General features: G+C 36.2%; 1 protein-coding gene across 1 annotated transcript in view; it reads right to left on the minus strand.

The window, feature by feature from the left end:
• The window catches only part of LOC128638617 (brain-specific angiogenesis inhibitor 1-associated protein 2), a 276,667-nt gene extending 259,043 nt beyond the window's left edge, over positions 1 to 17,624 (minus strand). The window contains exon 1 of the mRNA XM_053690680.1: positions 17,394 to 17,624. Coding sequence (XP_053546655.1) covers positions 17,394 to 17,441 — 48 coding nt within the window. The 5' untranslated portion in view covers positions 17,442 to 17,624. The remainder of the gene's footprint in view (positions 1 to 17,393) is intronic.
• Between the last annotated feature and the right edge of the window lie 9,115 nt (positions 17,625 to 26,739).

The following is a 26,739-nucleotide window of genomic DNA, read 5'->3' on the forward strand; positions in this document are numbered from 1 at the left end:
ATACATAAATACACATATAAGTACATAAATACATATGTACACACATATACATATATATATGTACACTTACATATACATATTTAGTCATGTATATGATGTATGTATCTCAATGTTAAAGTCCTTTGCATGCCTTTTATCCAAGCACAACACCTGAGACCTCATATATTTAAGCCCTTATAACTTTTATGTGCAATTTTAAAAAAAATATTTTTTATCAGATAGTATTATTATGAGTGTAACTGTACTTTATTTGGGTATGTAGCTAGGAAAGGGATTAAAATCTATTTAAGTATAAATTTGACCAAACAAAATATATATATAAGAAAAAATATAAGTAAAGAAAAATATATACTTTAAAGCATAGTATATATCCATACCTACTAAGTCCAAAAAGAGCTGTGGCTTCTCTCCCCCAGGTGGCAAAAAAGGCCTTGTTTTGGAGGATTCCTTCACAGGATGAGGAGAAGAACAAGCAGGGCTTGTAGGAAAAAACTGCAGGAAGATGTCATAAGGAAATGGCCCCAAGATTCCCGGCCAATAGCTGGATACGTCGGCGTCGGACACAACCAGCAGACAAGAAGGAGTTAAACAGGACTTTACAGTCAAGGCGTTTCAGTCCGTATAGGGTAATATAGAAAAAGAGCTGTAATAATTAAAAAACCTTTTTTTCGAAATTTAAATAAAGCGGCAACCAATCAGAAAACATCTGCTCATCTCTGATTGGTCACCACTTTCAAAAGCCCTGCATTCAAAGTCCCAACGGCTTTGGACGGCAGTACAACTAGACGTAAATCATGGCGACTAATCAGATTAGTGTCTACCGTTTCCATTCATACTTTAGTCGTCATACTTTAAGGGGGAAACAGGATTAATTATGTATAATAATAGAAATTACAGGGGTCTCTTAAAGATACCCTGGTGCTACCCACTCTTGATAAGTACAATATTGGGGTATGGAGCTAGGAAATGGAGCTATAGGGTGCAGTTATTTCTAAAATTACTTTATTTCAACAGATTAAAATCTATTTGAGTATAAATTTGGCCAAACAAAATATATATATATAAGTGAGAAAAAAGTAAGTAAAATATATATATATATATATATATATATATATATATATATATATATATATATATACACACTTTAAAGCATAGTATATATCCATACCTACTAAGCCCAAAAACATCTGTGACTTCTCTCCCCCAGGTGGCAAAAAAGGCCTTGTTTAGGAGGATTCCTTCTCAAAATGAGGAGAAGAACCAGCAGGGCTTGTAGGAAAAAACTGCAGGAAGATGTCAGAGGGAAAAGGGCTCAAGATTCCAGGTTGATAGCTGGATAACTCGGAATTGGGTGGGAACACCCCTTACACACTGCCAGCAGACAAGAAGGAGTTAAATAGTCAAGGTAACGCGTTTCAGCCCGTATACGGGCCTTTATCAAACCAGAAAAAAAGCTCTAATAACTAAAAAACCTTTTTCAAAATTTATCAATTTGACCAAACAAAATGTATATATAAGTGAGTCAAAAATATATATATATACTATAAAGCATAGTACAGGGAGTGCAGAATTATTAGGCAAATGAGTATTTTGACCACATCATCCTCTTTATGCATGTTGCCTTACTCCAAGCTGTATAGGCTCGAAAGCCTACTACCAATTAAGCATATTAGGTGATGTGCATCTCTGTAATGAGAAGGGGTGTGGTCTAATGACATCAACACCCTATATCAGGTGTGCAAAATTATTAGGCAACTTCCTTTCCTTTGGCAAAATGGGTCAAAAGAAGGACTTGACAGGCTTAGAAAAGTCAAAAATAGTGAGATATCTTGCAGAGGAATGCAGCACTCTTAAAATTGCAAAGCTTCTGAAGCGTGATCATTGAACAATCAAGCGTTTCATTCAAAATAGTCAACAGGGTCGCAAGAAGCGTGTGGAAAAACCAAGGAGCAAAATAACTGCCCATGAACTGAGAAAAGTCAAGCGTGCAGCTGCCAAGATGCCACTTGCCACCAGTTTGGCCATATTTCAGAGCTGCAACATCACTGGAGTGCCCAAAAGCACAAGGTGTGCAATACTCAGAGACATGGCCAAGGTAAGAAAGGCTGAAAGACGACCACCACTGAACAAGACACACAAGCTGAAACGTCAAGACTGGGCCAAGAAATATCTCAAGACTGATTTTTCTAAGGTTTTATGGACTGATGAAATGAGAGTGAGTCTTGATGGGCCAGATGGATGGGCCCGTGGCTGGATTGGTAAAGGGCAGAGAGCTCCAGTCCGACTCAGACGCCAGCAAGGTGGAGGTGGAGTACTGGTTTGGGCTGGTATCATCAAAGATGAGCTTGTGGGGCCTTTTCGGGTTGAGGATGGAGTCAAGCTCAACTCCCAGTCCTACTGCCAGTTTCTGGAAGACAGTTTCTTCAAGCAGTGGTACAGGAAGAAGTCTGCATCCTTCAAGAAAAACATGATTTTCATGCAGGACAATGCTCCATCACACGCGTCCAAGTACTCCACAGTGTGGCTGGCAAGAAAGGGTATAAAAGAAGAAAATCTAATGACATGGCCTCCTTGTTCACCTGATCTGAACCCCATTGAGAACCTGTGGTCCATCATCAAATGTGAGATTTACAAGGAGGGAAAACAGTACACCTCTCTGAACAGTGTCTGGGAGGCTGTGGTTGCTGCTGCACGCAATGTTGATGGTGAACAGATCAAAACACTGACAGAATCCATGGATGGCAGGCTTTTGAGTGTCCTTGCAAAGAAAGGTGGCTATATTGGTCACTGATTTGTTTTTGTTTTGTTTTTGAATGTCAGAAATGTATATTTGTGAATGTTGAGATGTTATATTGGTTTCACTGGTAAAAATAAATAATTGAAATGGGTATATATTTGTTTTTTGTTAAGTTGCCTAATAATTATGCACAGTAATAGTCACCTGCACACACAGATATCCCCCTAAAATAGCTAAAACTAAAACTAAAAACAAACTAAAAACTACTTCCAAAAATATTCAGCTTTGATATTAATGAGTTTTTTGGGTTCATTGAGAACATGGTTGTTGTTCAATAATAAATTAATCCTCAAAAATACAACTTGCCTAATAATTCTGCACTCCCTGTATATATCCATACCTACTAAGTCCTAAAAGAGCTTCTCATTTTGGAAAAGGTTTTTTTTTTTTTTTACTTAGATTTTTACTCACTTAAATATATATTGTTTGGTCAAATTTATACTAAAATAGATTTTAATCTGTTGAAAGAAAGTTACTCATTTTAGAAATAACTGCACCCTATAGCTCCCTTTCCGAGCTCCATACCCCAATATTATACTTATCAGGAGTGGGTAGCACCAGGGTATCTTTAAGAGACCCCTGTAATTTCTATTACTATACATAATAAATCCTGTTTTCCCCCTTAAAAGGTGCCACTTCTGTGTCCTCCTTATCTATGTGTAACTGTACTTTGTAATATATTTTTTATGTGTTTTGTGACACTTCTTTGTTTTGCGAAACAGTTAACCAGAGCAGTAATCATTCTAGCGTAAATCACAATTTCGCTCAAACGGTTGTGTTTACTTTCAACTCGTAATACCAGCGGTAAACCAGATGAGCGTAAACACCCGCGATAAACCCCTTATCGTTAGTGTGTAACTATTATCGCTCCACTCGTTATCTGGCCCTAAATTGGAGATAGTTCACCTCCCAATTTCAATGATCTATCTTTGCATATCTATTGATATTTAACCAAATTAGTAATGGTCTGATATAACTGGAAAAATAATCTGAAAAGTTATTATTCTAAAATTGACAACCATGATTTAAATCGATTTAAATTGGTCTTACTGACTAGAGATTTCAATCGTGATTTAAATCATGTCTTAAATTAATTTAATTTAAATCAATTCCACACTGATTTTAAAACATTTTATTTTTATACAAAATCCTTATTTTACTTTAATAAATAAATGGGAAAAAACTCATGTGTTAACAGAAGTAGAGAAACACTTTAAAAATTTAACCTGATATTTTATTTGAAAATTTTAAATTAATACAATAATTCATTAGGTAAAAGATACTTTTTTTTTTTTTTAAACATAAAATGCAGTAATTAAACATATAGAAAAAGAAGGATTTTGTTAAACAAATCAAATGCTCTAATGAAAGAGTTTTATTTTTACACTAGAATGCCCTCTTGTGCACTGGTTTAAGTATCCTCTAGATTAAACACTGGCGATCTTTTACACTGTGTATCTTAACTTTTTTAGTAGGATGTACCCTTACAGGCATAATATTTTCGCTAAGCACTCCCTTACCACAAAATGTACATATTATTGATTTAAAAAAATACATGACTTAAAAAAAACACAAACATGATATCCCTACATATCTTAGCTCTTGACTAATTTGCTTCAGATCTGTGAAAGAACAAGGGCAACAACATTAGAGTTAAATACACATTTCTAATTTCAGGAAATTATTTTAAAGATGCATAAAGTGCAATAGGAACACTCATGTGTTATATCATTTTCTCCACTATAACTGTGTTAAAACACCCAAAAGTGGTTCTCCGGTATATCAATACCCTTCTATCCAAAGCTGAGCATGCAGACCTCTCAACTGTCCCTATTTGAGAGCAGTAGGTACTAATTCTGAGCTCTGTCACAATGTCATTTTGAGACAGCCATATGTGCTGATTTACAGAATTTCCTTTAGCCCCACCCAATGACCACCCCGATATGCCCATGTGCCACCTAGACATGTCCACTGACCGGTCAGGCACACGCATGATCTAGTCCACTATCTAACCGTGACCCACCTAGCCCCAACCCAGCCCTGCCCACAAAACAGCAATGTTCCCCCTCAACCTCCTAAGTACCTAATACCAAGCCACAAATGTTGGGAGGTACTGAACATGGCGATTGATGGGTGGCTATACGCATATATGGCAGTCATAATTGGTTCAGATCAGGATATGCCTTTTGCTATATATGCTAGCAATATTTAAATAAGAAAATACTCTAACTCACTAGAGCATTTTAAATACTTTTATGTCCATTTACTTCTAATATTTCTTTAAAGGGACATAAAATGCACCATTACTTGCATATAACTATGTTTAACCCCTGCAAAAAACTTAAATGCATAGTTTAAGTCAGCTCCAGAGCAATGCACTACTGGGACCTAGCTGAATATCTGGTGATCCAATAACAATAGGTATATTGCAGCCACCAATTACCAGCTAGTTCCACGTAATGCATTGTTTAATATATTAATTTCAGAATATAGCAATCAAAATGTAACTCATGATACCACCTGTCTATATCTGAATTTATTCCATATACAATTTATCTCTATCATTCCACTATGGCACACTTTCCTTGACACTCTTCCAATGGACACTTGTAAATTGAAGAATTTCTTGGCATAGTTTATGTTTGCTTAGTATTATTCATTTTAGCTGGCATATTTCATCATGGAATACTTTAACAGTTACCTTTAACAGTTGCATGTTTCTTATTGCACTGCTATTCTTTGGGACCAATAATCTAAAGCTCTCTGGGCATGTGATATTTTCTAAGAAATCTCACCAGTACTATGAAGCGCCTTTCTATAAAGGAAGTTTTTAACTTGAGAACAGTGTGTGTCACAAAGGAGTGTTCACTGCCTTTAAAGTGATTGTTAAACTTAGCATTTGTGAAACGCTAGGATTTACCTTTGGATCAAATAAAATGGACTTTCATTCATGAATTATAAAATACTTAAAGGGACAGTCTAGTCCAAAATAAACGTTCATGATTCGGATAGAGAATGTAATTTTAAACAATTTTCCAATTTACTTTTATCACCAATTTTGCTTTGTTCTCTTGGTATTCTTAGTTGAAAGATAAACCTAGGAGGTTCATATGCTAATTTCTAAACCCTTAAAGGCTGCCTCTTCTCTCAGGGCATTTTTACAGTTTTTCACCACTAGAGGGCGTTAGTTCATGTGTGTCCTAAAGGTAACACTGTGCTCACGCACATGGAGTTCAGGTGAGCCAGCTCTGATTGGCTAAAATGGATGTCTGTCAAAAGAACTGAAATAAGGGGGCAGTTTGCAGAGGTTTAGATACAAGATAATCACAGAGGTAAAAAGTGTATTTATATACCTCTGTTGGTTATACAAAACTAGGGAATGGATAATAAAGGGATTATCTATCTTTTTAAAAAATAAAAATTCTGGTGTAGACTGTCCCTTTAATGCTGAAAGCTCCTTTATTTATTAGAAGTGTTCGCCCCACTGAGCTGCTTAGGCAGCCCACGGCAGAACGCTATTTTGTTGTGAGGTAACGTTTCCACCTCTTAGCCAATAGCCGTGCTAACTATCCAGCTTAGTGCCGGCTGGCCCGCACAGCTGTTTGCTAAGAGGTGGAAACGTCACCTCAAAGCAAAATAGCGTTCTGCCGTGGACTGCCTGAGCAGCTTAGTGCGGCGAACGCTTCCAACAAATATAGGATCTATCAGCATGAAGTATTTTATACTTCATGACTGAAAGTCCCCTTTATTTGTTCCAATTGTAAATCCTAGCGTTTCACAAACGCTAGCATTTACAATCACTTTAAGTATGTGAAGGTGATGCATTCTTTACAATAGGACTTACAAAAATCTTAATTTAAAAGCTATACAAAATGAATAAATTAATTTTTGAAATTAAAATATGCAGTAAAAAATTGTATTGTTTAATTTACTTAAAAACCGTTAAAAAAGGTCTTCTGCAAAAATCGTATTTTATAAAAAAGTTTAAGTATATATTTAAGTACAGTAGAAATTGTAATAAAACTACACTGCACATGGAAAAAAAATGCTGTGAAATTATATTTGTAATACGTAATTTAAAGCATATTGTTTTCCTAATTGTAAAATGAGTTTTCCTGCTTCTGCTAGTGGGCTGAACAGGGGTGTTCCATGTGTGAAGCTGAATGTACTCCAAATGCAAAGACTTTAAACTATTTGAAATGTTCATTTTTTTATCCTTAAAGGGACATTAAACACTTTGAGATGGAAATATAAAATGATTAATTGTATATATATAAAAAAGTCTACAATATACTTTAATTATTTATTTTGTCCTCTTTTTCTGTAATTCTATTCTGAAAATGTCAGCTTTCAGTTCCTGTTAGAAATGGAAGTGCAGAACACTGTTATATTCCACACAGTCATTGGCTGCACACTCTTGTGACCTATTTATAAACGTCTCTAATTGGCCAAAGGAGAGAAGTTAACCTAAGTTACAACATGGCAGCTCCCATTGTTTTATAGACATTAAAACTTTACACTTATTGTATCACTATTTAAACATTTAATGAAACTTTAAAAAAAAACATCTACATGTTATTCTCAGACTAATCTTTTCTTTGAATGCATCATTCTCTCTAGCATTTATATTGTGTTTAATGTCCCTTTAACTTCTAATTTAATTCATATAATACTTTATATCCCCACTGTTTAACTCAACTATTTATTAGCAACAACCTCACAGTAAAAGTATACATATACACTGATTGTATTTCATATCAAATGTTTGTCACTGTCATTAAATATTATAAAATGATAGTGTATTAATTGTTGGCCAAGGTCACTTCACCAGCTTACCCAATGCAACAGCAAGTAACTAATCTGATGATTATAAATCTCAGTAGGAGTGAATCAATTGTATATAAGTAGTTTTTCTTTTACCCCAAACCAAAGGAATTACCAAAGGCATACCATATAGACTGAGGAGAGCAATGTTGTTCCTTTAACAAATGATACCAAGAAAATGAAGCAAATTTGATAACAGAAGTAATTTGGAAAGTTGTTAAAAAAATATATGTTCTATTTGAATCACAAAGAAAGAATTTGGGTTTTATGTTCCTTTAATTAATTCTCAGGATTTAAATAAATAAATTAAAAAAGCTGTTTCAACATTGTATACTATTGTCTGTTATCATCTTAGGTCTATATAATTAACAGCTGAAAACATTATAAATACAAGTGTAAAGGCACACCCTAAGCAGAAAAATACAGAATTGTATATTACTTTCTATTAATACTCATGCACTACACATCTGACAGTGTTTGCACTTCTTGTCCAGTTATAGTGGACCTTTGCATTTATGTATTTTAAAATTCACAGGCTGATCATATTCATACTTTTGTTTTAACCAGATAGTAATATCTGAATGCCGGTAGGAATAGTCAGTGTTTTTCTCCAGTGATCACAATCCTAAAAAGCTTTTGCCATTAATACCTCTAAAGATCAAAATTGTTACCTCCTGAAAATAAAACAAAATTGTTATTTGAATCTATAATCTCCCAAATTTGTAATAAAAAAACCAAATGAACCAAATTAAGAACAAAAAAAAATGGAAATTTTAGGTGCATAGTGATTTCATCACAGGTTGAAGAGCCTGTATATTAATTGATCCATGTTTACAGTGTGTAGTGATGCCATTAGCTGATGTATACAATTAACCTGTTGTCATCCAAAACCATATGGGATTTGTACAAGGGCATTATATGTCTATTTTTTACAGAAACAATCAGGAAAAAAGTTCTGCTTATAAACAAATCAAAATAGCTGATTGCGATCACCTCAACATTGAAATGGGCTAATCTGCAGCCATTAACATGTCGATAATTATAGATCAATAGATTTTAATCAGCCCCTTAGTTTATAAACTCTTATGCATTGCTGTATAACTCTCAAGCAACGTATTTGTGACTCATATTTTTAAAAAAAAAAACAATATCCTTATTTTTATTTTAACAATGTACAGTCATTTAAATGGAAAATAAAGAGATGCTATAAAACACAAGACTCATTTAAAGCCATGCTAGTTTTTTTATCCAGCACAATTTAACAAGCTTAAAAGAAGAATATACAGGACGTATAAATGTCTATAAATTACTGTTTCCAACAACAGATTCCTGTGTAAACAGAAAATGATTGTAATGACTGCAATGGAATCATTGTCTTTGTTCCTAGGGAGCATTTATTGTGCTCCTGTTCATTTTAGTTTAAGCTGGCAGCAGGGTGCAGTCTTTGTTCCATAACCAATAAGAGTGTCCCATTAAAGTTTCATTCCATGGTCCTTATGGTGCCTTAGCAATGCTAATATTTGCCAGCCACATATGTTATTTATAGATTATTAATGTCACATAGCTGCGTGTTTTCATTACATTTTACAACATACTAAGATTATTACTGCATTTTAACTCTAAAACTGCTGTTATTTTGGTAAATTGGATTTTTGAATGTTACCCTATTTATCTTTTTTTCTGTCACGTTTATAGGAACATTTCATTTTCTCCTAACAAGACTAGTCCAAACACATATAACACATTTAAAGAGACAGGCATATACAGTACACCCCCCAATTGTCTAACAAAGCATTTCAATGTTAGCATACAATGGGCCGATTCTAAAGATTTCGCTAGGTCAGACATGGTTTTCCACACTGACACTCGCAGGGGCTGCCCTTAAAGGTACACTAAACCCAATTTTTTTTATTTCATGATTTAGATAGAGCATGCAAATTTAAACAACTTTCTAATTAACTCCTATTATCAATTTTTCTTTGTTCTCTTGATATCTTTATTTGACCAAAAATGGGACGGCTCCTAAGCTTTCATTCCTGCTTTTTCAAAAAAAGATACCAAGAGAACAAATAAAAATTGATAATAAGAGTAAATTAGAAAGTTGCTTAAAATTGCATGCTCTATCTGAATCATGAAAGTTTTTTATTTTTGATTTGAGTGTCCCTTAAACGATACAATTTTTTATTGCATTTTTAATTTATTTTAATATTTCATTTATTCCTTTTATAATAAAGCATACCTAGGTAGGATCAGGAACTGCAATGCTCTACTGGGAACAAGCAGGTGATTGGTTGCTTACACATATGCCTCTTGTCACTGATTCACCTGATGTGTTCAGCTAACTCCCAGCAATGCATTGCTTCTCTGGAGTTGACTTTGCCTATGTGTTTAACCCTTTGCAGGGGTACACATAGTTATATGCAAACAAATGTTCAATAAGAAAATGCTCTAATGCATTAGAGCATTAATTTTTGCTTGTTTATGTCCCTTTAAAACTTAAATACATTTCTACCACTTATCCAGAATGTTTACAAGTGACTATGGCCTCTAGTTATCAACGTGTCTACTTACCTGCCTTCCCTGGCCCCAATACACCCGCCTAAGCTCGCCTCACATTGCCGCCGTGGACCTGAATACGCTCGCCAAAGTTATCAAAAAAGCTGTCAAAAAGCCGCGCACCGAGTACGGGGGGCGATGAGCAGCGGACTGTGATAGTTATCACCCATCCGATCTCGCTGCTCTTCGGCTTTTTTACAGCTTTATTGATAAGCTGTCACTAAGCACCCACACTAAACTACACTGTTCTACCACCTATACCGGCGCCCCAGGAGCCCCCCGCAACTAAATAAAGTTATTAACCCCTAAACCGCCGCCACCTACATAATACCTATTAACCCCTATCCTGCCCCCCCTATACCGCCGCCACCTATTATAAATTTATTAACCCCTATCCTGCGGATCCCGGACCCCGCCGCAACTAAATAAATTGTTTAACCCCTAAACCGCCGCTCCCGGGCCCCGCCGCCACATATATTAAACTTATTAACCTCTAATCTGCCCCCCCTACACCGCCGCAACCTATAATAAATTTATCAACCCCTATCCTGCCCCCCCTACACCGCCGCAACCTATAATAAAATTATTAACCCCTAAATCTAAGTCTAACACTAACCCTAACACCCCCCTATCTTAAATATTAATTAAATAAATCTAAATAAATTTAACTCTTATTAAATTAATTATTCCTATTTAAAACTAAATACTTACCTATAAAATAAACCCTAATATAGCTACAATATTACTAATAATTATATTGTAGCTATTTTTGGATTTATTTTTATTTTACAGGCAAATTTAAATTTATTTTAACTAGGTGCAATAGCTATTAAATAGTTATTAACTATTTAATAGCTACCTAGATAAAATAAAGACAAATTTACCTGTAAAATAAAAACTAACCTAAGTTTCAATTACACCTAACACTACACTATCATTAAATAAATTATTCCTATTTAAAACTAAATACTTACCTGTAAAATAAACCTTAAGATAGCTACAATGTAATTAATAATTACATTGTAGCTATTTTAGGATTTATATTTATTTTACAGGTAACTTTGTATTTATTTTAACTAGGTACAATAGTTATTAAATAGTTATTAACTATTTAATAACTACCTAGCTAAAAGAAATACAAATTTACCTGTAAAATAAATCCTAACCTAAGTTACAATTAAACCTAACACTACACTATCATTAAATTAATTAAATTAATTAATTAACTACAAGTAGCTACAATTAAATACAATTAAATAAACTAACTAAAGTACAAAAAATAAAAAAACTAAGGTACAAAAAATAAAAAAATATTACAAGATTTTTAAGCTAATTACACCTAATCTAAGCCCCCTAATAAAATAACAAAGCCCCCCAAAATAAAAAAAATGCCCCACCCTATTCTAAATTACAAAAGTTAACAGCTCTATTACCTTACCAGCCCTTAAAAGGGCCTTTTGCGGGGCATGCCCCAAAGTAATCAGCTCTTTTGCATGTAAAAAAAAATACAACCCCCCCCAAACATTAAAACCCACCACCCACATACCCCCACTCTAACCCACCCAACCCCCCTTAAAAAAAACTAACACTAACCCCCTGAAGATCTCCCTACCTTTAGCCGTCTTCAGCCAGCCGACCACCGATGGAACAGAAGAGGACATCCGCAGCAGCCGAAGTCATCATCCAAGGGGCGCTGAAGAGGTCTTCCATCCGATAGAAGTCTTCATCCATGCGGCGTCTTCAATCTTCATCCATCCGGAGCGGAGCGGAAAAAGGGCCGGAAAAGTGCTGAGCGTACCTGCTAGTTTTTTTATAACTAGCAAAAGTAGTTAGATTGTGCCGAACTTGTGTTCAGAACATCTGGAGTGACTATATTCTACTTTTGCCGGTGTGTAGGGCTTGATAACTTAGGCGAATCAGCCTCGCCACAAATACGCTGCGGAATTCCAGCATATTTGAGGTTGACGGCTTGATAACTAGAGGCCTAGGAGTGGAAAGGAAACTTGCATTTGTGTTTATTCATCTCCAAAGGCAGTCATTCTGTTTTCATTCTTGTTTTTAACTGAAATATTTTCAAACACAAAAAAAAAGTTGTTAGCTGCTTTTAATATTCCAATTATACACCTAAATTAGCCTTCAATGTCTAGTTATCCTAAAATAAGGGTTTTTATTTATTTATCTAATCAATGGTTATTTCAGGTCACAATGTCAAATTTGTAACTAAATATTTCCTGTGTTATTTTGCACAAATCCAATGTTTTGTCTGTGTTGTTTGTGAAAAAACCTGTTGCATTGCAGAGCAGGGCTACATATATGCTTACACACTCCCGCCTTTTCGCCCCTAATCTGTCGACCAAGTTACTTACAGCTCCATCCGTCATCGCACAGGAAATCAAGTGACATTAACTCCCTCTCTCCCCCTACCCTGTGTCGCATCATTGGTAAAGAGGTTTTGCAGTAGGTATTAGAGGGAGGGCTTGGCCAAAAAATAAATTTGTACTTCACAGCTGCGAGGCCTAGAAAGGATGGGGGGAAGTGGAGGGCACCAATGGGTGTGTTGGAGGCTCTAAACCAAGGCGCCAGATTCTTATTTTAAGGTGCCAGTAGCTCCCTGGCGCCTAGGTTTTTCAAACCCTGAGATAAACAATACCAAGTACCAGATGTATGCTCACTATGCACACCAGAACTGTGGACCCTGCACCTCTTCTTTGCTGGCAATATGTTGACATCACCCCTAGAGCAGACCCATTGTCCCCACAGCCTATTTCTGCTAGTTGTATGTGAAAATTAGACCCTGAGGCCAAATGTATGTCTCACTGCACCAAAGTTATGCCAGCTCATGCTCTCATTAAGCCCTAAACCAGATTCATTGTTTCTTCAACATGAAAAACATGTGTCCCTGTTGTAACTTCATGCCAGGTTTATGCCCAAACAGACCTCAGATGAGATCTACATCCCAAGCAACCACTTGATGCTATCTACATGCCAACACCTCTGATTATCACCTGGGTATCTCCAGCAGCCTGTTTACACCAGCTACATGATAACAGCTGCATGCCTTATATCAGATGCATATCGCTACAACAAATGTATGCAATCAGCATGCTAACATTAGATTTCAAATAAGATGCATGCCCCGCGAGCATTTTAAGTAAGTCTCCCCAGCAACCAAATAACTTTATACATAAACCAGATCTCAGCTCAGATGCATGTCCCCTGAGCCACCTCAGACCAAATCCATTTATATTTAAAAGGACAGTATACACCAATGTTCATTTAACTGCATGTAATAGGCCCTACTATAAAGAATAATATGACAGATACTGATCTAAAAATTCAGTATAAAACTGTTGAAAAACTTACTTAAAAGGTCTCAGTTTAGCACTGTTAAAAGGGTTAGCTGGAACACCCACTGCAAGTGGTTCTACAGCAAAAAGAGCAGACACCCCCCTCCTCCTCCTTCCTTTGCATATGAAAAGCCTCTTGACACAAACAGGAGCAAGCTGGAGTAGGTATACATCAGTATTCTCCTAAAACTTTGGGGCATGGTTAGGAGTCTGAAAATCAGAGCAATGTTATTTGAAAATAAGCAAAACTATACATTTATTTAAAAAAAAATAAAAAAAACTGTATGGGCTATATAAATAGATCATCTACAAAACATTTATGCAAAGAAAAATCTAGTGTATAATGTCCCTTTAAAGGGGCAATGCAGCAAAGCAGGTGTGAGTCGTAAAGAATTAGGAGACAGCACCTGTAACCCAATAATAGCAGTGTGACATGTGGGCACAACCCATCATAAGATGAAACTTTTGTATGAAAAAAATATAAAAAAATAATCTAGTCTATGGTTTGACAAATCTATATAAAATGTAGGAGTCAATCATATAATGCCTTAGGAGTTAAAAATGGAATTTACATACACAATGGATTTTTTCTACATACAGCTATGTGCATGCAACCCAGGCGGCACCCTGCCCCACCATTACTAGTGGAGATTAAGAATAATTACCTAAAAAGAATTTAAAATAATTAATCAGATTGACAACTTCCATGAACAACAAAGTTGGCAAATTATTTAACAGTTAGGTTTGGAATGAAAAGGTCACTGTAGGCATAACTGTTCTATCAGGCATGTAAAACATTTTTAAAAAGTTTCCAATTTACTTCTATTATCAAATATGCTTTGTTCCCATGATATTCTGTGGTGAAGAGATACCTAGGTAGGTGTCTGGAGCACTATATGGCAAGAAATAGTGCTGCCACCTAGTGCTCTTGCAAATGGATAACATTCTTGCAAAACTGCTGCCATATAGTGATCTTTTTGAAAAAGTACATTTATTCAGCACGAGCTGCAATTTTTTAAATAAAAAATAAATTAACAATTGTAATACACTTCAAAACACCCATCCCAAGCAAAAGAAAAATACAATGTTCTTTAAATGTAAGATATTAAAGGGACATAATCAGAATTAAACTTTCATATTTCAGAGAGAGCGTGCAATTTTTTTGAGGCCTTCAGTTTGCTTTTATCTGCACATTTTCTTCACTCTCTGCATACTTAGTGGAAAGCATATATAGGTGGAATCAGGAGTGGCAATGCACTACTGGGCACTAGCTTGTGATTGGTGGGTGGCGCTGGCTATACCTCTTGTCATTGGCTCACCAGATGTGTTCAGCTAAAGTCCCAGAAGTGCATTGCTGCTCTGGAGCTGATATTAGCTATGTGATTAAAGGGAAAGTCTACTCCAGAATTTTTATTGGTTAAAAAGATAGATAATCCCTTTATTACCTATTCCTCAGTTTTGCACAACCAACACTGTTATATTAATACTCTTTTTACCTCTGTGATTACCTTGTATCTAAGCCTCTGCAGACTGCCCCTTTATCTCAGTTCTTTTGACAGACATGCATTTTAGCCATCCAGTGCTGACTCTTAAATAACTCCACAGGAGTGAGCACAATGTTATCTATATGACATCCATGAACTAGCAATGTCTAACTGTCAAAAACTGTCAAAATGCACTGAGATAAGAGGTAGTTCAATGGCTTAGAAATTAGCATAAGAGAGCAAAGCAACTTTGATGATAAAAGTAAATAGGAAAGTTGTTTAAAATTGCATGCCCTATATGAAGCATGAACATTTAATTTTGACTAGACTGTCCCTTTAACCTCCTTGCAGTGGTAAAAACACAGTTATATGTAACCAATAAGTGGAATAATAAAATGCTCAAACACACTATTTTTGTACATAGTGTTTGGAGTTTTGAAGACACCAAGAGGTTATACTAAAAAATCAGCAAGCAGCATATGGTGTGTCCTTAATATTCCTGCAACCCTGCAAAAAAGACTCATTGTTCATCAGACAGAAAACAAAGACTCCTGGGCTGAGATTTATGCTCATCTCTTTAGCTGTAACTGACAGAAGGAGCAAGACAAAACAAAAATCAATAAGGCAAACTGCTCCTGAGTGTATCTACTTTAAATACAGATGTAACTGCACAACATTAGAGTGACACTTCCTTCATTAGCATTAGTAATATCACGTGTCCCCAATTTTTGGGAAAGAGACTATTTTATTGTCATTTTAATTAAATTAAATGTAGCCAAAGAGTTTAATATAATTATTACAATAGAAAATGTATTGATCGGTGTTGTCATATAATGGACTCACATTTCTAGACATGTTTCTAATACTAAATAATATAGAAAGAATAATGCACTGTTTAAACCATAACTATATTTACAAACATATAAATAATTTCTCAATGAGTGTATAATTAAAGGGACGTGGCACTCAAATGTTTTCTTTACTGTGTAAAAAGAGTAGCCGAAAAACAATAAAATGTTTGTTTGCATTTGTTAAGAGGCTTTAATAGAAATTTAAATTAGCAGGGAGTGTGGGTTTTTGTTATATTTGATACCTACGTATCTATTCCTCACTGGCTGATAGGGTCATCTTTTATTTTAGAGAAAACCTTTTCAGTTCCTACAAAAACAAGGTGTTGCAATACATTTTGAAATACACTATTTTACATGGAAACTGATATTTTGTTTAGTTTACAATACCCTTTAAATTATTATAAATAATAACAAAATAAAAGATAGAAGGGAGAAGCATGCATTTTTTTTAAACATGAAAATGTATTTAATTTTTTGTGTATTTTTTGTAGCATTTTTTATGGCTATAAGCTAATTTTGAACAGACCTATTCACAGCTGTATTTTCTGGAAGAAAATTTAGGCTTTTGCTGCAATTAAACTGAGCAGATACTCAGGGAAATTTTAGCCAAGATGAGGCCCTGAAATACACAGAACGACAGAAAAAAAAGCCTCACAATGCAGGCTTTGCTCATACAACAATTCATCATTATTGTGTCAGGGTGTGTACAAAAAAAAAGAAAAAATGTCTATGAATCATGATTCATTTCCACAAATTTAATGATTAAAATACAAGTCTAAACTCTTCATACTAATGGAATATGGTACATATATATTATTTACACAAGTATTTCAACGTTCTATTCTTTAATTTACAAGTCCTCCAAAAGTAGAAAATAACAGTCTATGAAGAGTTTCCAAATCTATATCTAATTGAAGCTACATTTGAAAAATTGAACTGGCAACAAAATGTTCTCATGTTTGAGGAGAAAATGTATTTCACACATCACATGCTTTTTTTTATTATTATTAACCTTTTGTTGTTAGAGAGCTATGCAACGGCAACTCTTCATGCAGAAAAGCAGTTAAGTAGATTACACTGAGCTGTTGCACACAATATCCCCATTAGCAAACCATGGTGCATCTGCTCTATTCTTTATCAGTGCTAGGCAGGGTCTGCACTACCAGTACACACAGGGGAATGCCCAGTGGACACAGAATCCTGTGTGTCCTCAACACAGTGACATGTTTTATATTGTGTCTGTGTGTAATAGAGCAAGACAAACTCCTCCCACTAATCACTGTGATTAGTTATTGTGAGAATTGCTGAGTGTCACCGTGACGTTTTTGGCACTGAAGAGGTTAAGCATTATAATTAAAATAATATTGGTGATAAACACTATTAAAACTAATACTGATGCAGAATTAAATGCAGAACACTATACAACGGAGTTAGATGAGAGAAGGCAATAACCAAAGAGCAAGCTGTTAAAGGAGAGATCCCCTACAAAGGAGATGTTCATGCATCAGGCAAGTACAGCACCTTTAGCATTTACCTTATATACATTTTCTGTAAGCCGGTTGACCTCATCAGACCTGGACATGTTGATGTGCTTGGTGCTGCTCACATGGAAACTTGATGGGAGGCACAGGGAGTCCAGTTTTTGGGTAGTGGGTCCAAGAGAAGAGGAGACGTGAGGTGTCCAGTGACCACTGCCCAGGGCTAACGGGTGGGAGGCTGGCTGTGGGAGTAAGGGGCCTGGAGAGGAAGCAGAATGGGAGGGAGAAAAGGGCTCAGACAAAAAGTTGTGAAGCTCAGAATGAAAACTTCCAGCCAATGAAGATTAGCCCTCCTGTCATCCACATAAAGAGCTCTGCATAAAGGGCGTGGCCTGGCAGATCCCTTTGACAGAAATGGGACGGGACACTGACATCTGTGAGACTGGCTCTTAACCTAAAGACTTTATACTCCAAGCACAGCTCCTTTCATCTCACACTGGCAACCCCTGATCGGAATGCTAGAATGAATAGGCAAACTGTAAACATTTCCATCTTCTGATAAGAGTTCTCACCATCACAAATTGGCTATTTACAGTTTAACTTCCGCAAAAATGCTTTAAGGGACATTAAAGTCACTTTTAATATATATATAATATAATATATATATATATATATATATATATATTTATATTTATATATTATTAAGTAGTTCTGCATTACCATATCTGTGCATACAAATAAAAGTTGTATAATCCTTTAAAAATACAATTTTTCTATCAATATTTTACAAACACATTATACATAGTAAGTACTGTACTGGATTGCAATATATATGCTTAAAAAATAAATTTCACAAGCCTTTTAAAATACCACATTTTTGTCTGTCAATATTCTGCAGGCCAGGGACTTACCTTTTGAAAACAACTACTGAGTATTGTTTATTTTATCTCTTTTGCTGTAGCCAGTTATGGACAAATATAATTTAGTTACTAAACACATCAATCACTGTGTAAAATGTTGTAGGGTCAGAGAATCCTGCAGGATGACATTTTCACTGGGAAAGTATCAAGAAAGTTGTGCACAATAAAAAATGAGAATGTATTGAAATGTTTCTTTACACCACATAATTAAACATTTTACAGGGAAGTACCTTATATTTGAGTTTAATATCAATTTAATTATTTTAAAATTGGGGTGTAAGGTTTTTGTTGTCTAAAGTTTGAATATAGACCCTACCAATCCATATAGAAAAGCTGTATATAAAATCATATTTAATTTATACATTTACAGTTTGCCAGTGTGGAGTGATGTTATGTAAAATACACAATGATGCCAAAAATGTAAAATACTAGGAAGTAGTAAATTAGCCTTCCAGATGTTATGGGTGTTGTTAAACATAAATTTGATGAAATTTCTTTCCGCCACTTCATTACAATGAAAGCATGAAAGTATTTTTTAAACTTTAAAAAAGGTATTTTAAAATGTATTATACTTTTTAAACAATGTTCTTGTTCTGCATAAACTTACATTTATTTTCATGCTTGTTTTGTCTTGATCCTTTGTGAAGTGTCCTTTATCAATAACTAAGAATGAATACATCATGATGAGTTGTACACAAACATGCATTTCCTCCTAGTTACAGCCTAAAGGTAAACAACTTTAAAGGGACATTATAGTCCACTTTTTTTCGATTTGTTGCATCTAAAATAGGGTGTTTCAGATTTCTTTATTTTCTTTTACCGTATGGATCTGAATTAATCAATGTTTCCTTGCAAACTTGCACAGGCATGTATACCCCCACACCAGTAAAACAAAAAGACCATTAAAGGGACAGTCTACTTGAAAATATTTAGTGTTAAAAAGATAGATAATCCCTTTATTACCCATTTTACTTGTTACCTCAGTGATTACCCTATATCTATTATTAGCCTCTGCAGACTGCCCCCATCTTACAAACTTGCATTTTAGTCAATAAGTGTTGGTTGATGCATAACTCCACGGAAGTGAGCAGAATGTTATTTATATGGCACACATGAACTAGCATTGTCTGGCTGTAAAAAACAAATACAATGCACTGAGATAAGAGGCGGCCTGCAAGGACATAGAAACAGGCTGAGGTTTAGAGGTTATAAAGTATATTAATAAAACAATGTTGATTGTGCAAAGCTTGGGAATGGGTAGTAAAGCAAGGCGTTATATATCTTTTTAAATAATAAAAAAACATCAAGTAGACTGTCCCTTTAAGGATGAGTAAGAAGTACTAAACCAATATGGCAGTATGAGTTTCAGTTTAACAGCTTTTAGTTAAAAAAAAAGTAGGCACAAAAATATTCTCAATGTGTGTGTTGCTCTTTCATATACTAGAAAACTGGTTTAAGTAGAATGTCCTTTTATTTTAAAAAAGGACACGAAATCCGACATTTTTCTTTTATGACTCAGATAGAGAATACAAATCTAAACTTTCCATTTTGCTTCTATTATCACGTTTGCTTCACTCTCTTAGTATCCTTTGTTGAAGGAGCAGCAATGAACTACTGGGAGCTAGCTGAACACATTGGGTGAGCCAAATATGTGCAGCCATCAATCAGCAGCTAGCTCCCAGTAGTGTATTGCTTCTCCTGAGCCTACCTAGGTATGCTTTTAAAAAAAGGATACCAAACATGTTATATTACACCCTCAATGTGCTTTGTGTCCCTTTAAATTCACAAAATGGTACAATAATACAATGCTCTAATGTGTTAGATAATTATATTATTGCACAATTGCCTAGTGATTGGCAGCTACATACATATGCTGCCCTTTTCATATATAATTATCTCAAATCAAAAGAACATAGGAATATTTTTTTGTCAATTTCTCCCCATTTGTGCCCAGTGGCATTGCTCTAATTAAGAAGGCGGCAATACCAAAAGTACACCCTCTGATATGTTATAGGAAGAAGCAAAATGTATAGCACAATGTGAGAAAATAAACATTGTATTTTAAAAATGTGCATAGGTGCAATAATATAGAGTTCATATGCATACAGAAATAGAAGCACTCTACCAGGAACGAGCAATAGCTCAGTGGCTTTTTCTAGGGTGAGTTACCGCCTAGGAGCAGCCTCTTTTAGCCCAGCTGTGCTTTTCACTGGTTATTGCCAGTCTTTTCAGTGATGTGGGTCAAATATTAGACAAAGGCAAAAGTGTAATAAAGGAACATTTATTATAAACAAAAAAGAGTCACAGTGCATTTATATAAAAAAGGAATTAAGAAACACAGATATACATGAAAGCAACAGTTTTTTTAAACAAAAGAGGAGAAAATATAACAGAACCTAATACCGTACTAATTTAGATGTCTGTCCCAAGGGAGCTAGGCAAAGGAAGATGGTAACTTACTGTTTTACGCAGCCTCCCATGTAGAATGAGAATATTATTTTGCTGAAATCACTGTTTTTTTCCTGAGGTCAGGTTTCTGACCAGGCACTTTCCAAAGTGGGCAAGGAAGGTAGTACCCTATTTTTATGGCACATCACAAATCACATTGCAAGCCCTTTATAGAATAAATTATAATTGTAGTTATGTATATCCAGTAAATATACCCCTGCAAACAATCCAATTGTGACATAATGAGTTTTTTTTTATACCAAACATGATATGTATGTCATATTTGGTCACCAGTAACACAAATGTGAATAAAACATGTCTTAATATGTCCTAGAGTGTCACTTCTGATCGACCTGTTTTCTGTCATTCTGGGTTGATATCACTGTAGTGAGAAGTCTGAATTGCCCACCCTGTATCTTGTTGAACCAGATGTAGGTAGTAAAATCCAGTGGTCCCATAAGTTAGACCGTTTGTATAGTTTTGGTAAAGAGTTATCAATAACAGAGAAAAAACTATGAAAGAAACATCCTAAAATCATGAGGTCTTGGTGGCATCGACCTAGTGATGTCTTTGTCAGTAAATTGATTCCTGTGTCAGCCAATAAGTATTTAAGCTTCACTTTTGTTCTTGATTATCCTGACCCCCATTTAAAAAATATTTGTTTGTATTTTGTGCCACTACTGGTTTGTTGCAGTAGCACTAGCTACTGCCTTAACTTTATTTCATTTTAACTTATTGTCCAGCTGCTTATCTGCCGCCCGAAGACATTCCCCATAGGAAATAGAGGACAAAAGGATTTTTGTTAACAAATTAATTCCAAAAAACTACATGGGCATAGGACGAGTCAAAACAAAATTTCTTGTCTAAAAAATTGCTTATATTTTAAAGACAGTAAATGTTTTAGACATCAACATGTTTATCAGCTTTGAAGGTGTACTGACAAGTGAAATATACACTGCACATTTGACTTCAACATGGTGGCAGTCTGTGCAGTAAACATTGGGGTCTATGCAGTAAAAGCGAACTGTCCAGCTAATTGTTTAAAAATAAATTAGCTGCAAACAGTCTGCTTAAGTCACTCAAACAAAACCACTTGAACTCAAGTTGAAGTCCATTTAAACATCTGAGAATGACCAACTTGTGAGGAGAATTTACAAAAATACAATATGACTAGATAGAAGGTTTTCTTGTTTTTAAAGGGACATGAAATATTTTTTTATATTCTTTTTTTTCCAGATGTTCAAGTTCTCATAACTGTGTGTGACTGTCCACCAATAAAGCAGCTGGAGTTCTGTTTATCAGCCAGTGAACAGGTCCAGTCTTACACAAAATATGCACTTTCTCTTAGCATCAAAATTAAACTAAACAACTTTTTTTTTTTTCCAAGCAAAAAATATTTTGAAGACATAAAAATATTTACTATAGTCAGTATAAATTAAATTAAGAGTATATGTTAGAAAGAAGAAATTAATTTGCATTTTAAGAATTTTATTTAAACATTGTTTTAACTAATCTCTATCAGCTGATAAAAAGTTTACACAAGAGACTTGAAACACTTATGGCTAGATTACGAGTTGTGCGTTAGGGTTAAAAAGCAGCAATGAGAGGTCCCAACACTACTTTTTAACGCCCGCTGTTATTACGAGTCTTGAAATGACAGGCTCACCGTTCACTTTTTTGGTCAGACTCGAAAATACCGCAAATCCACTTACGTCAATTGCGTACCCTATATTTTCAATGGGACTTGCATAACGCCGGTATTACGAATCTAAATAAAATTACTACAATTCACTAAATTATTCCTATTTAAAACTAAATACTTACCTATAAAATAAACCATAAGCTAGCTACAATATAACTAATAGTTACATTGTATCTAGCTTAGGGTTTATTTTTATTTTACAGGCAAGTTTGTATTTATTTTTACTAGGTACAATAGTTATTAAATAGTTATTAACTATTTAATAACTATCTAGCTAAAATAAATACAAATTTACCTGTAAAATAAATCCTAACCTAAGTTACAATTACACCTAACACTACACTATAATTAAATTAATTACCTAAACTAAATACAATTAAATACAATTTAAAAAAATGATCTAAAGTACGAAAAAACCCCCACTAAATTAAGAAAATAATAAAATAATTACAAGTTATTTAAACTAATTACACCTAATCTAATCCCCCTAATTAAATAAAAAAGCCCCCCAAAATAATAAAAAGCCCTACCCTATATTAAATTACAAATAGCCCTTAAAAGGGCCTTTTGCGGGGCATTGCCCCAAAGTAATCAGCTCTTTTACCTGTAAAAAAAAGTACAATACCCCCTCCCCAACATTAAAACCCACCACCCACACACCCAACCCTACTCTAAAACCCACCCTTAATAAAACCTAACACTAACCCCTTGAAGATCACCCTACCTTGAGAAGTCTTCACCCAACCGGGCCAAAGTCCTCAATGAAGCCGGCAGAAGTGGTCCTCCAGAAGGTTGAAAAAATCCTATTGGCTGATGCAATCAGCCAATAGGATTGAGCTGGCATTCTATTGGCTGATTCTATTGGCTGATAAATGTAGTTAGGTTGCGGGACATTGGGGGCGGCAGAGTAGGGGTTAATAAATATAATGTAGGGTTCGGCGATGTTGGGGGCAGCAGATGTAGGTGGCGGCGGTGTCCGGAGCTGCAGATTAGGGGTTAATAATATTATGCAGGTGTCGCAATGTCGGAGGCGGCGGATTAGGGGTTAATAAGTGTAAGATTAGGGGTGTTTAGACTCGGGGTTCATGTTAGGGTGTTAGGTGTAGAAATAAAATGTGTTTCCCCATAGGAATCAATGGGGCTGCGTTAAGAGCTGAACGCTGCTTTTTTTTTTTTTACAGCCGGTTCTCCCCATTGATTCCTATGGGGAAATCATGCACAAGCACGTTCTGCCAGCTCACCGCTACCGTAAGCAGCGCTGGTATTGAGGTGAGATGTGGAGCAAAATTTTGCTCTCCGCTCACTTTTCTGCGGCTAACGCTGGGTTTCTAAAAACCCGTAATACCAGCGTTATCTGTAGGTGAGCGGTGAGGGAAAACTGCTTCTTAACACCGCACCCCTGTTAACGCAAAACTCGTAATCTAGGTGTTAGGTTCTTAAAGTGATGGCAGATCAAAAAAGTAAGGAAATGTTCCTGTAGAACCAATATGCTATTTCCAATGAGATTGCTATAATACTTTTTTAATTTGCAAATCTATATAATAAAAAAACAGAATTTATGCTTACCTGATAAATTACTTTCTCCAACGGTGTGTCCGGTCCACGGCGTCATCCTTACTTGTGGGATATTCTCTTCCCCAACAGGAAATGGCAAAGAGTCCCAGCAAAGCTGGTCACATGATCCCTCCTAGGCTCCGCCCACCCCAGTCATTCGACCGACGGACAGGAGGAAATATATATAGGAGAAATCATATGATACCGTGGTGACTGTAGTTAGAGAAAATAATTCATCAGACCTGATTAAAAAAACCAGGGCGGGCCGTGGACCGGACACACCGTTGGAGAAAGTAATTTATCAGGTAAGCATAAATTCTGTTTTCTCCAACATTGGTGTGTCCACGGCGTCATCCTTACTTGTGGGAACCAATACCAAAGCTTTAGGAAACGGATGAAGGGAGGGAGCAAATCAGGTCACCTAAACGGAAGGCACCACAGCTTGCAAAACCTTTCTCCCAAAAATAGCCTCCGAAGAAGCAAAAGTATCAAATTTGTAAAATTTGGCAAAAGTGTGCAGTGAAGACCAAGTCGCTGCCTTACATATCTGGTCAACAGAAGCCTCGTTCTTGAAGGCCCATGTGGAAGCCACAGCCCTAGTGGAGTGAGCTGTGATTCGTTCAGGAGGCTGCCGTCCGGCAGTCTCATAAGCCAAACGGATAATGTTTTTAAGCCAAAAGGAAAGAGAGGTAGAAGTCGCTTTTTGACCTCTCCTTTTACCAGAATAAACAACAAACAAGGATGATGTTTGTCTGAAATCTTTAGTAGCCTCTAAATAGAATTTTAGAGCACGGACAACGTCCAAATTGTGTAACAAACGCTCCTTCTTTGAAACTGGATTCGGACACAAAGAAGGTACAACTATCTCCTGGTTAATATTTTTGTTAGAAACAACTTTAGGAAGAAAACCAGGCTTAGTACGCAAAACCACCTTATCTGCATGGAACACCAGATAAGGAGGAGAACACTGCAGAGCAGATAACTCTGAAACTCTTCTAGCAGAAGAGATTGCAACCAAAAACAAAACTTTCCAAGATAGTAACTTAATATCTACGGAATGTAAGGGTTCAAACGGAACCCCTTGAAGAACTGAAAGAACTAGATTTAAACTCCAGGGAGGAGTCAAAGGTCTGTAAACAGGCTTGATCCTAACCAGAGCCTGAACAAATGCTTGAACATCTGGCATAGCTGCCAGTCGTTTTTGTAGTAAGACAGATAAAGCAGAAATCTGTCCCTTTAGAGAACTTGCAGATAATCCTTTCTCCAAACCTTCTTGTAGAAAGGATAAAATCTTAGGAATCTTTATCTTGTTCCATGGCAATCCTTTGGATTCACACCAACAGATATATTTTTTCCATATTTTATGGTAAATTTTTCTAGTTACAGGCTTTCTAGCCTGAATCAGAGTATCTATTACAGAATCTGAAAACCCACGCTTTGATAAAATCAAGCGTTCAATCTCCAAGCCGTCAGCTGGAGGGAAACCAGATTTGGATGTTCGAATGGACCTTGAACAAGAAGGTCCTGTCTCAAAGGTAGCTTCCATGGTGGAGCTGATGACATATTCACCAGGTCTGCATACCAAGTCCTGCGTGGCCACGCAGGAGCTATCAAGATCACCGAAGCCCTCTCCTGATTGATCCTGGCTACCAGCCTGGGAATGAGAGGAAACGGTGGGAATACATAAGCTAGGTTGAAGGTCCAAGGTGCTACTAGTGCATCTACTAGAGTCGCCTTGGGATCCCTGGATCTGGACCCGTAGCAAGGAACCTTGAAGTTCTGACGAGACGCCATCAGATCCATGTCTGGAATGCCCCATAATTGAGTTATTTGGGCAAAGATTTCCGGGTGGAGTTCCCACTCCCCAGGATGGAATGTCTGACGACTCAGAAAATCCGCTTCCCAATTTTCCACTCCTGGGATGTGGATCGCAGACAAGTGGCAGGAGTGATCCTCCGCCCATTGAATTATTTTGGTCCCTTCTTTCATCGCCAAGGAACTCCTTGTTCCCCCCTGATGATTGATATATGCAACAGTCGTCATGTTGTCTGATTGAAACCTTATGAATTTGGCCTTTGCTAGTTGAGGCCAAGCTTTGAGAGCATTGAATATCGCTCTCAGTTCCAGAATGTTTATCGGGAGAAGAGATTCTTCCCGAGACCATAGACCCTGAGCTTTCAGGGGTTCCCAGACCGCGCCCCAGCCCACCAGGCTGGCGTCGGTCATGACAATGACCCACTCTGGTCTGCGGAAGCTCATTCCCTGTGACAGATTGTCCAGGGTCAGCCACCAACGGAGTGAATCTCTGATCTTTTGATCTACTTGAATCGTCGGAGACAAGTCTGTATAATCCCCATTCCACTGTCTGAGCATGCACAGTTGTAATGGACTTAGATGAATTTGTGCAAAAGGAACTATGTCCATTGTTGCAACCATCAATCCTATTACTTCCATGCACTGCGCTATGGAAGGACGAAGAACAGAATGAAGTACTTGACAAGAGCTCAGAATTTTTGATTTTCTGACCTCTGTCAGAAAAATCCTCATTTCTAAGGAATCTATTATTGTTCCCAAGAAGGGAACTCTTGTTGACGGGGACAGAGAACTTTTTTCTTTGTTCACCTTCCATCCGTGAAATCTGAGAAAGGCTAGGATGATGTCCGTATGAGCCTTTGCTTTTGACAGAGACGACGCTTGAATCAGGATGTCGTCCAAGTAAGGTACTACTGCAATGCCCCTTGGTCTTAGAACCGCTAGAAGGGACCCTAGTACCTTTGT

This window comes from Bombina bombina, chromosome 8, assembly GCF_027579735.1.
Source record: "Bombina bombina isolate aBomBom1 chromosome 8, aBomBom1.pri, whole genome shotgun sequence".
NCBI classification, from domain to species: domain Eukaryota; kingdom Metazoa; phylum Chordata; class Amphibia; order Anura; family Bombinatoridae; genus Bombina; species Bombina bombina.